The sequence below is a fragment of the Apaloderma vittatum genome, unplaced genomic scaffold, assembly GCF_000703405.1.
Source record: "Apaloderma vittatum isolate BGI_N311 unplaced genomic scaffold, ASM70340v1 scaffold9356, whole genome shotgun sequence".
In the NCBI taxonomy this organism is placed as follows: domain Eukaryota; kingdom Metazoa; phylum Chordata; class Aves; order Trogoniformes; family Trogonidae; genus Apaloderma; species Apaloderma vittatum.
The window spans coordinates 119,215-133,411 of record NW_009721283.1 but is presented as its reverse complement, the minus strand read 5'-3'; the positions used below and the strand labels follow the sequence as shown (position 1 = coordinate 133,411).

Sequence of the window (14,197 nt, the reverse complement as noted above, 5' to 3'; positions counted from 1 at the left end):
TATATATAAGTATTTATATAGAAGCACTTTTTCTTAATAGTTTGAGCAAAGAATTTTGGACAAAATAATCATCGGACTATGCTAAAGTGAAATCTTTCTGTTTCTCCCTTTTTCACGATCAAGAAAACTTGTATTTCTGGTTTAGGACTCTGTCTTGAAGATCCTTTTAAAACAATATCTCCCAACTGCTAGCTCCCCTAAATGAACATAACTTATGTGTGAGTTCATAAAAGTGCAGGGCAAAAGCAGTTGAAAGGAGACAACTAGTGCTCATTGTTTGGGTACACCCTTATTAGGGTAGAAGTTTTCTTATAACCACTGGACACAGAACTTTGGCCTGCAGTTTCCTGTACAAGGAAAGTCATTCACCAAGGTGTTCAGGAGTTCTTTATCTCCAGAACTTCCATATCCAGTTGTTAACTCAATGTTGAGGTCTTGGAAACACAGTTTTATTAAATTACTGACTGTAAAGATAAATGAGCCTTGTAAACATCCCCTCTTATTATACGGAAAGATGACTGTTTTAGAAAAGTTGATGTGAGCTAATTATGTAGGATTACTGAGATCTTGATTACATATGCAAAAATCTGTCAGATTCTCAAACACGCCAGTGCAGCTAGTGCCAACCATAAAAATAATTTGTTCAGAATTGGTGTGTGTATGTATATAAATGTGCACTGGGTGCTAAATTTTCAAAAATGTCTTCTAATTTTGCAGCCACTGTTGAAAATGAGCAAGACCTAACATTGGAATTTTGTGTGGAACGTAGGACAGTAAGACGTCACCAGACATCTGATTATAGTGAGGAAAGGGAGTATATAGATTTAAGCCTCATGGAAAAATCCCGTTTGTAACTCTACATAAAGATATGTGTAAAGCAAATAGGCTCTTAAATGCGCTTATTTGCACCGAAAATGTAGGGAACAGCAGTAGCTTACCATTCCCAGTAATAGCATGTAATTATTACTGGGAATGGTAAGCTACTGCTGTTCCCTACATTTTCGGTGCTGCAGTCACCTTTTCTGGGCCCTTATGGCTATCCCAGCCCTTAGAGGCTCAACAGTGGCTTAAAGGGCCGAAGGACTGGAGGGAGACAAATACAATACCATGTATTCAGCCATTATAGAAATTAGGGTGGGCTGAATTCAGATGGAAAACTTCCAGTTGAACCAATCTGAGGTATTGTATTGAACACAATGGAAATGCCTTTCAGCTATTTGAAAATACAGTTGATACAACATTTCTCAACTGCGTAAAAACTGTAGACACAAATTCCACACTAGGATGACACAGCTGAGATCTCTACAGAGAAGAGGCTATTTGCAGAGCTGGGAAAATCAGGATATCAGTCCACCAGCTGTTGTGGAAGTTTGACCTAAGAATATAGCTAAACTGAGATAGGAAAGGTAGTATTTGCAAAATAGAGTGATGCTAGTGGGTGTGTAAAGAATAGGAGATTTCCTGCAGAACAAGGATCTCATTACAGTAGCGGTAAAGAGGGTTTACTTGTATCTGCATGGAAATAGCTAAAGTGACAATGAAAAGAGGATAAGTAGCTTCTGCAGGAGAACAGCAGCTGGCCAGGCAGCAAGAGATAACCACGAGTAGTTAAGAGCAGCTCAAAATGTTATAGCAAGTCTAGCTGGAAATACTGCATCCCTCAAAACTGGGGAGGAGTTTGTACAGGTAGTGTTGGGAAATATGGGTACAGTGCTGTTGTACAACATGAAAGCCATATCCTGGAATTCTCTCGTTAACTAGTATTGGACCTTCATGGATGAGGCTTCGAGATAAGTACATTAGATAGGAGTTCAAGTATACACTAAATATAAGGCAATTTTAAAGCTGTTACGGTCAGAACACTGATTTCTCCTATATCCTCCTAATAAAAACATGTGAAAGGAGTTCCCAAAATTATAACCCAAAAACTTAGAACAACTTTTTCTGGCTGAATTTTTTTGGTAGGCATACCAGCATATTTACAGTATTTCTAAGTACTATGTGAGTTATGCCATCAAAGAAATAATACAAACTGCAAGTGTCTCTTAAACATAGGGAAAAAGGCTGATGAAACTAACTCCACATTCCTTTTTATTTATTAATGCCACAGACACACTGGTTTTCTCATGAGAAAGATGCTCATGAATTTTCATTCAAAATAATAAATTGATGTCCACATTTTAAGAAATATGTTTAGGGTTCAAGGGATTAGATGTGCAACTCTGCATATCTGATTCCCTGTTTACCAAGATAAAATATACTTCTTAATGTCATTTTAGCTATTATGTAGCTAATGGCTTTAGCTTATTAACCAACAATCATATATTAAGGAAGCTGTAGTTACCTGCCCTTTCACTAATATTATAGCATTCTTGCTGGCAGTGTTTGAGTACTTTTAATGGAGGAATATTGCACTAAACAGACAGTCTAATTTTTTTTTCTTTTGTTAGTGATTGGTGGATTTGGATAACCAACCAAAATTAGATCTTTTTTAAAGTTCTTGCATCTGTAACACACATCAGTATTTCAGAAGTTATGCTTTTCCTGATTCTGCCTGTGGCAATATGAAAGAAAGATCGGCTAAGCCCAGAAAAAATAGATTCTGAATAAAAAAGAAATATTCAGTATAGCACAAAAATACTGACAAGTACATTTTAATCTTAACCTGTCACTGATCCTACAATTCCTGGATTTTCTGAATATCTTTTTAGCAGCTTAGTAACTTACATCTTTTTCCAAATAGTAATTTAATAGTAATCAGTAGATACATCCATTTAGATGCAAGGCATTAATTTTAAAAACAAATATATATATATACACACACACATATATATATATAATCAGAGTTATTTTAGAACTATTAAAAATATTGTAATAAAATTAAATTATTGGTGATACTTTGTAGGCTCACTTCACTATCTTCAGGCTCAGGCAAATAACTGCCATAGTTTACTTAAAAATGCTCCCACATGACTTTATTTTACAGCAGAAAACAAAAAAAATACAATAGGCACAGTATGTAAAGTGTGGGGGAGGAGGAATCCCCATTACATCTTGCATATTTTCCTGAGTTTTTCCCAGTGAATCCTGTTTCTCTCACTCTTTGGTTTGCGTGAAGTTCCTGTTTAGAACTTTAGCTATAAATCAAAATGTTCAACTGTTTCATCGTGCTTTTGTAAAGGTCAGGGAAAAGTGCTTTCGTGTGTCTTAAAAGGATCAGTTCCTTCTATTACACCAATAAATGGTCCATTTTGGACTGTAACTGAGATAATGTTCTATAGATGCAAAGCAGGTGTTTGGATCCAGCACATCTTCTGCCTATTATAGTAAAGTCCCAGCCCACTTCCTGGTGCAGTTTCCAAAGGCATCCCATCGCAGTCTGGCAGCAGCAAGTCACGAGTGTTGGATGTAGGCTTTGTTTCCCATCGTCTTCATATCTTAATTTAGATTTTTCACGGGTGCAAACTGTCTAAGCCCAACTGAATCTGTACCGATTTATATAAGATGAAATCTAGCCTTTTATATCGTAAAACTTACGTTGTAATAACTGCTTGTCAGTTTTATGACTTTGGATAATATTTGGATAAAAGGAAGAGGAAAAAAGGAGTAGTAGATACTGAAGATGCAGAATGATTATACTGCTCTTTGAAGAAGGGATAAAGACTCAGTATCACTGTGAATATACCATTGAAAACGGAGTTTAGTTTTATTTTAGTTTCAAAATGATATCCAAGTCAAATACCTTCTGAAACAGGAGAAAAGCTCTGCAGTCCAAATGAAACTATTACGTTTCAGCAGTAGTAACTTGCCCTTTTATGCTTGCTCTTCTCTATAATAGCATCATTGCTTACCTTCTCAGGGCAGAAGGCAATTTTAAGTAAGCACACCTCATAAACTATTGAGTAAAAGTATACTAAGTACAGTGGATTAAACTAGAGAGTTACTTCAGAAGCAGTAATCAACACTCGTGCATTGTACAAGACATCCTTTGTTGTCAACTCATTGAAATAATACCACAGAAGGCAAATGCTTTCTTCTCTCTTGCTTTCTTGCCAAAAGACAGTTCTACTTGTCACAACTTTATCTATAGACTTTCGAAATTACCATGCATATGGCCTCTAGTTAATAGCAAGCAAAACTGCGATAGTATTAATAATATTAAAACTATGTTTAGTTCATTGTTTCTCTGTTGAAATACTGCTAATTTTTTTAATGGGATTGCTAAAAACATTGTTAATAATTGGAGAAATTAGCTTTGGTGGAACATGCATGATTGATCAGTATGGGCTTTTTTGATACTTCTGGCAATGCTTTTGTTAGTTCCAATTTTGCAACTTTGAAGATCCCTTTTCAAGGGGCATCTTTCTGACGAATGTGCAGTTTTTCAGCATGTACCTTATGTCTTGTATCACAGTGTTTGAGAAGAATCTATGCTTTACTTATTCACTAGGCTTTCAATAGAGAATCACATTAATCCTTTTAAGCTCCTTATTCTAATGATTTATTTTGTTGAAAACCGTAGTGATCCTCCTTTGAATTTTAATGATTGCTGGCTATTCAAGGATTCATTGTTTTGACTTCCTGTCCTTACCTTTGTTTCTTACATGTCTATAGGGAACACCTGTCTAATACTGTATCTGGCCTTAGTTCTCACTGGCTTACCGTATTCACTCAAGCCTATCTTAAGGCGTTAAGTTGAAATGCTAGCTACTCATCCATGAAAACAAATGTAGGATATTTACAGAGGTAGGCAGATAGACAGCAGAGGGATGGCTGAATGGATTGAGTATTTTTTTTGCTGAAAATAATATTTTTATATGAATTATATCAAGATGATTGTTGCAAAGTTCATTCAATATGAAGTCAGCACTTTAAAAACCATTAAACAACAACATCTATGGGGGATTTCTGTTTCAAAATTTTTCCAGCAAATGCAGTATGCCAACAGTTGTCAGGATTTGGCATCAGCTGCTGAATTTAGGTCATGGCACTGGCTTAAATTGGATTTCAGTTTTCATTTTCATCCACTCTGTATAAATACAGAATGTCTCTTTAGAAATATAACTAGGAACATCATGAGTTTTCAAGAATATATTATTCTAATACAAGATTTTAACAACTACACAGTATTTATGCATAATACATTTTGTTCCTTATCTACAGCCTTTTGGACTTTGATTCAGAATATCAGGAGCTCTGGGATTGGCTGATTGACATGGAATCCATCGTGATGGACAGCCATGACCTGATGATGTCAGAGGAGCAGCAGCAGCATCTTTACAAGGTTAGCGCTACCATTACAGCCTTTACCTAGCTATAGAAGATCTGATTAGCTTGACAAGTCTTTCTCTCACAGGATATCGCTGCGTTCATTGTATGTATCATGGTGTCTATTAGAATTCCCTTCCCTGTCCCCAACCTCATTTCCATCCCCCGTGCGCTGACAGGCTGCACCGACATCATAATTGCAAGAAAGTTCCCTTTATCACATTCTATTTGGTGTAATTCTATAGAAGGACAAAGATTTGTCTTCAAGATGAATAGAAATAAATGAAACTGCATTAATAAATAGACTGAAACAAAATGAAGGAAAAAAATGAAATGGTAGCATTTAACAAAATGTGTTTTGATTGGAGCTTTCAGCTGGATTTTTATCCACCTTTCAGACCTCATATGGGAAGAAAGAATTTTGCGTTGATTTTGGTTCACTGCTGCCAGGGCACAGGACTCTTCCAATTTAATTTTTATTAGTTAGACATAAAGCAGACATTGTCATGTTAAGTCATCATGCTTGCTTGTGATTTCAGCAAAATGATTTTGACCTTGCGTATTGATTACAGGATTTTCATCTAACATATATATATACATGCATATATATATATGCACACACACACACACATATATTTATCTATATATACACAAACACACATGGTTTCTCTTATTTGTCATAACAGCCTTAGCCCAGAAGCTTTATCACTTCTTTTAGATAGACGATACTTTTAAGAAATTCCCTGAAATGTGTGATTTGATCCTAAAATTGATTCGGGCTTCTCTGTGTGTCTGAGAAACTGTAGTCTACGGGTCTGAGGGATGGTGGAGGAAAGAAAGGAGGGGCTTGCAACAGAAATATCAGGCTGCAGTAAATCTTCCTCATTTAGGCAATTTTTATTGGAGTAATTCTGACAGTTGTCATCCTTGAATTGCTTTGAGCATATGGCATATTTCAAAGAGCAGATTGTGAATCATAAAAAATAAAATTAATAACTAACCACAGAATCAGCAACAGTATAATGACAAGAAACAACTACCCTCTAGCTTTTTTTAATTTCTTATCGAATAAATGGTACATTCAAGGTCAAATAGAAGTTGTTTTCTTTCCTCCATGATTGCATGATTTGATAATTTCTTAAATATAATTTATTTTTTCTTGCTTTGGCATCCTGTGGATAGTCTTCTTGCATTTTATTCTTCCTAATTTTAGTCCTTTGATTTAAAATACCCAGGGAGAAAGGGTTGTTTCATGAGTTAAAATATGTTTGTAAATGGAAATATGGTTCAGATCAGGCTGCGAGTTGAATTCAATGTTTCTTGCTTTAACAATAATTTCTTATATTTGCTAATGTCCTTTTCCTAACTTTCTAAATGCTTAGTCAGTCTTAACCATACCTCAATAGTCCTGGCCTTGGCTGGACTTGGAAATAAGCAATGTCAGAAGTGAGTAAAAAGTTTCATGTGAATCTAAAATAAGATGTTTTGGTAATGCCTGTCCATATAAGACCCTCTTGCACCATGCCTAATCTAACCACTAGTTTTAATCCTACAGTAAAAAGAAAATAAACAAACATAACTTTTAAAGGAAACAATCCATCTATCGGTAGGAAAAGGAACAAAGCTTAAGTAGCCAGCCCAAGTACTTATTTGCTACTTGGGATACTTCCCTTTCCGATATCCAAATGTAACCATTAGAAATAATTATAGATAGTAATGCTGAGCTAATAATGCATGATGAGAAGAAGAGAGGGCAATAATTTAAGAACTAGTTTGCAGTACAATATGGTGGCAAAATGAGAAATACTCTGTATGCAAAATGGAAAGTAGTCGATTAGACACGACACTTCTGAAAGCAGAAAGTTTGTGCCAGTAGCTGAGTCTGTAGTCTGTGCAGCACAGGCAGACCAGCACTGTTTCCAAACCACAGGCAGCTTATTTGTTCTGCAGTTTCTGCAGGGAGCTCATCTGCTAATTAACAGAGCCCCCGTCCCAACAGTACCTATGTGGTCACTGCTAAACCAATTGAAGAACGGTAGAAACAGCCTGCCTGCCTTCCCTCCCATGGCAAATATTCTCTGCACATACCTTTCTAGTGAAAGCAGCAAACAAATTGTTAAGGACTGAAGGAAAGACTTAACTAGAAATACAGAGTTTGGTTAAAAAGATGGATAAGGAGCGTCCATAAAGCAGGAGGAGTATTTGCAGGTGATGTAAAAAGCTTAGCATTAAGATCTATCAGCCTTTCAGAAAAACTCCACAAAACCACCTCCCGAAGAAGTGTTGAAAGCCCCATAATTTCAGACATTTAAAAGTAGATAAAAGAAAGCATTAGCAAATGTAATTCAGGGAACAGTTCTGTACTAGCAAAAGAGAGATCAGATAAATCACTGTCTTCATCATCCTTGTTTTCAGAGAGTCACATAACAATGAATCATGCCCTCAAAACCAGTATTAATAGTTTTATAAAACTAGCCTAGTAAACCTCTCTTCTAATCAATAGTGACACCTTTTTTATTTGGACTCTTACAGTGGTGTATGGTCTAGTGCTCCCAGGGAAAGCGCGGGAGCAATGTCGACACTCTGCAGTGAACGCAGCGCTCTGGCCTGTAGGGAGAGAAGCCTGTACAGAGAAATTCAGGCAGCTGTTATTATCAGAATTCCTCAGTGATATGGGGTGTTATGAAAACATAGGTCTTGCTTTAGTTATTCTTTGCCAGTTGCAGCTTCAGACGTGAACCAGCTAATTGCACTTGCTGCATTTTGGTGGATTCTCCTAAACCCACAGATCCCTCTTCTCGGTTATTGAGCTGACAAGTAATTGCACCTCTGAGCCAGCTCAGCAAGCTGCCTCTGCCAGGGAACCTGCTGTGGTATCACTATTACCAACAGTAATCATTGCCCCTAAGGAGTTGATGAATGGGCAGGAGCAATGATAAAAACAGGTGAATCGGAAGGGAAAAGCATACATTAAAGCAGCCTAACATAATATATAAATGCTAAAATTGCGTATGGGAAAATAAAATGTATTTTCGTGGTTAAACTATTTTCCCAGTACTCTATTTTCAGATTTAATATAGATTTAAGTCAAGTCTCATCTTAATTTTGTTTTGTAATATTCCAGGAGCTTCATATTTTTTTATTAGGATCTTTATTATCTCTCTTTAACTAGGTTTTACTTTGCCCTTAATACAATAGGAGCAGCACAGCCATATTTTTTTTTTTTTTACTCTGAATATGTATGGATGACTTTCTCTGGATTTCCTAGATTTTAGTGCAAAGATTAACAAAAAGAGAAAAATATTCTTCCTCATTATGCTTTCCCAAGCCCTAAATAATTTGAACTTTACAGTCTTAAGCTACCTAATGATTTTGAAAATCAACTAGTGTTTGAGAAGATGGCAGTCACAGAATGAATTGCTGGCAGTTTATTTATCCTTTAATGCTTTATCTGTTAACTAAGAAAAAATTAAAAGGAGCATTTCCATGTTTTTTGGGCTCTCGCTTCTTTGTAGTGCTGTAATAGCTCAGTTTAATTCCAAATGTATCATGTTTATTTCGTTTTAATCTACTGCATGTGAGCCTGATCTCATAAGCTCTGAGTACACAGAACTTGCATTGACTTCAGCTGTATTCATATGCTGTTACTTGAGGATCAAACCCAAAGAATTTAAACTCTGCTAATTAGCCCTTTAGTGGGAACTTGAGTAATTCTGTACCTTGAATGTTCAAAAATGAAGCAAGTAGGCATTTACTGGAACTGTGGAGATTAGAAATGAGTATACTAGGCAGAAAGTTAATGATAATTCTTTCCATTTTCCTCAGAAGATTAATTGCAAAACTTAATTGTGTTAGATTAAACTCCATTTAAATAAGTACAGTATGATTGTTAAAATTGTCAGTATGTTCAGAATAAAATCGACTAAACATTTTTAAATATCAAATAACAGAAATTATATTTTTCTGTCTGATTACAAGTAATGTGTGGTGGTTTTAACACAAACTGCATAAGCCATAAGTCTTGCACTAGTAAGTCTTTGGCAACGATGCCCATGATAGATGGAAAAAGACCCTTACGTAGTCGTGCAAAGATTTTGGAAACATTTAGTTGGCACGGCTTTTGAACAGGTTAACTTCCAAACTATTTCATCAAAGAGAAGCGATTCACTGGGTTAGATAACATGAAAACGCACATCAAAAACTAAGGATACCTTTTAAAAAAAGTTGAGGGAGAAAAAGAAAATCTCGCAGCAGTTTTTGTTTCCCTGCTGGATGCTATCCCTCCTCGGAAGGTGCACTTCATTTTCTCCTCTGGGTGTGCTGCTGCTCTATTGTGCCTTTCTCTCTGGCTCTGTGCTGTGGCCCAGAGTGGATCAAACAAACCGTGGTGAAAGTTTCCCTCATTTGCATCACTTCTAGACAGCCCTGTCGTACTCTTTGCTGACAGGAAATCACTGTCTTTGTCACCTTTTTTCAGTGATCTCCTTTTGGCAGAGATTGGCCATGTGACCAGGATTAATCACAACAACAGTTCTGGCTCAGAACTCAATGACATGTTTTCCTCAGCACTTCAATAATGGTGTAGAGGAGTCAGTAGGAAATGACTACGTTAATTTCAGAGTGAAAAGATAATTAACACTTAAGGACTAGTGCTATAACCTATGGAGCTATTATTCAAATTAAAACTAATTTATTGCAAACTTGTCAAAAAAAACCCACCAGAAAACCCCCAAACCAAAAAACCCCGTACTGCACAGCCCTGTCCTTTAATGCAACTGTTAAAATAATCTTACAAGAGTCTCTGAGCTTAAAAAGAAGCACAGACTATATTTAACGTAGTAATATAAATACTTAAAACCCTAAACATTTGGAACTGGAAGCTGAAGTATGTAAAGTGCTTACTTAGATGATATGAATAGGATACTGGCAAACAAAAGCAGCAGTGTGCTCCTAGAATGCTGTGCTTCAAGGAGTTTCCTTGGCAACACAAATGCAGTTCCAAAAGTAGACAGAACTTTCCTCAGAAAACATACTATTAATAACAACCTTCCGGAACAACTTGGAACAATTTGACTACTTGGCAATAATAATGCCAAGTGTTCTGCAAATTAATCTAACACATAACAGTTATATGTTTCTCCTGCCCATAATTCTCCTGAACTTGTGGATGGAGTTTCTGCTTTTGGAGGATACAAATTTGCAAAGCGGTTCCAAATGCTGCGCCAACAGAGAGAGGGTTCAAATAGCAGCAGCCTATAAGGATCAATTAATGTGCTTCATATCATTTTAACTTGTAAGACAGATTAGTTTAATTGGATTACTTTGTTCCATTTAAAACGAATCCCGCATACCTTCTGAAGCCACATTGCAGTTCAGTCTTTATTTCAAGCAGATTTTCCATATAAAGAAAACTTATTAAAAGATTAACAGCCTGTAGAGTGATATATTTGGACAATGTGCTTAGGGGATTGGTTATAAACTAGAAAATGTGAAGATTTTTGCTCCTACACTGCATATTCTGCACGGTCTGGGATGCCTTCTCTCTGTCTGGTAATCTATCAGTGCCTGCACGGAGCTGCTACAACAGTCAGTGGGAGAAGATGATGATCATCACTTGGAAGGAAGCTCTCAGCACACTGCAGGATTGAGCCGCTTGTAGGTAGTAACTACAAATCTGCTGTGCACGCGGTATTTTTAGATATGTCATCATTTCTGTACGAGCCAAGAGAATAAACTAATTTCAGATTTGCCTGCCAATAGGAATCATTAGAATTCAACTAAAGGCCATAAGTTTACCAGACAGGAAAAGTAGACTGTGCTACTACCTCAACTTTTCCTGAATTCTTAGACCTAAAGGTTAAAAGTAATCAATATCTCATTGTGCAGCCTGATTATAAGTAATAACCATGATGTTAAAATCTAACTGTTGCAGGTAGAACTTGGGTATGTTTGCCCATTTGGGAGGGCTACTTAATTACAGTCAGAATAGTCAGTGTAGTTCGCTAATAAACTTGCAAAAATTACCACCTTTTTGAAATATGACTTCAACACTATTATGTCCCAAAGTGAAAGCTTTTATTTTATCTGACAAAGCATATGTAACACTTCAAAAAAAGAAAAACAGAGCGATTATTCTCCAAAATAATATAAATGCAGATATTCCTTAGCAATAGTAAATTACAGCATTTACTTATGTCTATATACATGGATTGCTACATACCTCAATAGAAGTTATTCTTCACCTTTGCCATTGTAGTGTGCTTTTAACTGTCACGTGTAGTAAAACGACTGACCTAAATTTTCCAGAAAACTCTGGCTTCAGTTACTGTTCTTCATGAAGTTCAGTAATTTACATGTTCTAGGCTGTGGGGTTTTTTTTCCTTAACAGACTTTCCACACGACATAGGAAAATGAACTGTTTTATATGCCTGATACCCCAAGCAGAAGTAAAAATCCTACTGCTGTTAAAACATCAACCAAATAAGTTCAGGACCTGACACAGCAGTTTCCTAGCCTTTTGTTGAAGAGGATGATGAAATTGGTTAACTTTTTCTACATAAGTATTTTCATTTCAGTTGCACCAAGGAACAGAGTGATAACACCTTTGTGACACATACTGTAACAACCAGCTTTTTTCACTGGTCCGTATTAATTTTGTGATATGATTAAATTCCTTGCTACTTCTGGCAAATTCTGTATTTTAAAAAGCAGAAAAGAAAATCATTGTTGGCAAAAAGTCTTACTTAAGGCAGGTAAATATTAAGTTTTAATGTCTTATGTAATTACACCAGGAAAAGACTGATTACCATGTCTACGGAATTACAAAGTAAATCTAGAGAATGGATAAAGAAAGAATATGAAAAATAATTTTACATTCTCTTGGTTGTTTCTATAATATATTTCAAATATAAACATGTATTTTTAAAGGCAGTGTTGTAATTTCTATGGAACAGACTCCCTGCATTTCCACAAGTAGCTTCATGCATTTCACAAGAGTGAGTGGGTTTCTCCCATTTCTTCCCAGCATGACGTTGAAGCTGAACTCCACATTGTAGCAAAGCAGTATTTACTGAGCTTGTAGCCAGCACAGCTTTTGGGAGATTAAAGCAGTGTGTCTAGAATGAAAGAGGCATTCGACTTCAAACAAAAGTAAATGTGTACCACATAGCTGTCATCACCATTCCTTACTACGGCTGCAAAACGTGGACAATTTACAATCATCACGTCAAGCATCTTAGTCAACTCCACATGTTCTGTCTTTGTGCCCTTGCTGGTATAAATGGTAGGATAAGGTCCCAAGCAGCGTGACCTTAAAGCATTGTCAAATATTCAGCACTGAAGCAATGGTCTGGCATACTTAGATGTGGTGGTTTGAGCGCATACGTCCAGCAGCAAATTACCCAAAGCCATTTTCTGTTCATCAAGCATTTTTAGTTTTTAAAAAGTGGAAGTGGCACCTTAATTCACCCCAAAGGATGGTGAAAATTACAACCTTCATTGCTTTCTATATACTAGGACTGCCTAGTGCCCAAACAAGGTAGAAAGGGCTCACTGTTAGTCTCAGATACACTAAATTATTCACATTATCTAAAGAACTGAAGCTGAAGTTTAGCAGCACTCTGGCCTAGTCCTTGGACCGAGTCCCTGAGAAAATATATTATACTTGCACTGCTATATATGCAGTCAAACACTGAGGACAACAGTATCAGTGATGCAATGTTCTTTGATAGCCTGAACTAGCTGAAGAAGTTTAGGTTATCTATATTTTCTGGTTTCCTGACACACTGTATCACATGCAGACCACATACATGCAGTGCAGAGTCCTAGGAGCTACCCACTCTGAGGCTGGTATTTAGTGTATTACGGCTGGTTTTAGGAATGTTACAGCAGCACAGAACAGTAAGGGTTGGAAGGGACCTCTGAAGATCACCTAGTCCAACTCTCCTGCCAAAGCAGGAATCGTCTGACTGAAAACACCTCATGAAGTAATTTGTGAATTTACATTCACAATTCACTCATAAAGTCTCTATACACTGATGCCAAGTAAGGGAGATCAACCCTCTATAAAATGAAGAAATTCAAAGAAACTAGCACTGTTTTCTCTTTATCACACTGCATCTCAGAATCTTTAGTCTAATATTTCACAACCTTGGTTCTCGGTTGTAAAACCATGTATTACCTTTAAGATCTTACGCAATGACTATATAACATAAAAATTACTCCATCACACCAGAGAGTAGTGTGTCCTGTGCAGTTCTCCAGATATTTTTCTTTCTGAGGTTGTCCAGTAATCCTGAGCCCACATAAGCCATAGCATCCTGCCTTGAGGGGGCCCACAGGTCTAGCCCCATGTTGGCATGAGCCACCTTCTGTGCGGTGTGTCTGCTCTAAAGCTGCCTGCCACTGGTCTCACCAAATAGTATATTGAAGATAAAATTAGGAGTGTTAATAATGCAATGGTAATATATTTTCTGGAACTGTTTGTGGACATGGTTTTTTAGGCAGTTTGGTGAATTAGACTGTTTTAAAAGGCTGCAGATAAAAAGAAATCCCTAGTAAAAAGTATACAAGGGCAACAGTATTACCCTATTCCTCAAGCTAGTTGCCAATTTTTAATGCACTTTCCTATTTTTTTCACCTCATACTCCAAGAGAAAATATATTTTTTCTAATCTCGTAGGAATTAAGTGCTTTATCCATGATGTTTTGCTGCACAATCATAATACAGGAAATAGCATTTTCTTTTCCAATTACTCTTCATCAGTATACCTCATAAATAATCGATACTGTAATGTTTCTTTTTAAAAAATAACCAAAAAGAAATGACCACAGTAAACCTTTTTAGCAGGTTTTCTATATGAAACCCAAATTCACTAAATCTCAATAAACTTGCAGTTGCAATCCATTTAATGCATACATATCTACAATAT

General features: G+C 36.5%; 1 protein-coding gene across 1 annotated transcript in view; it reads left to right on the top strand.

Annotated features, from left to right (window-relative positions):
* Positions 1–717: 717 nt before the first annotated feature.
* The window catches only part of AKAP6 (A kinase (PRKA) anchor protein 6), a gene marked incomplete at its 5' end in the record, with an annotated part of 86,366 nt that continues 72,886 nt past the window's right edge, over positions 718–14,197 (top strand). The window contains 2 exons of the mRNA XM_009871326.1: positions 718–850; positions 5,164–5,284. Coding sequence (XP_009869628.1) covers positions 718–850; positions 5,164–5,284 — 254 coding nt within the window. The remainder of the gene's footprint in view (positions 851–5,163; positions 5,285–14,197) is intronic.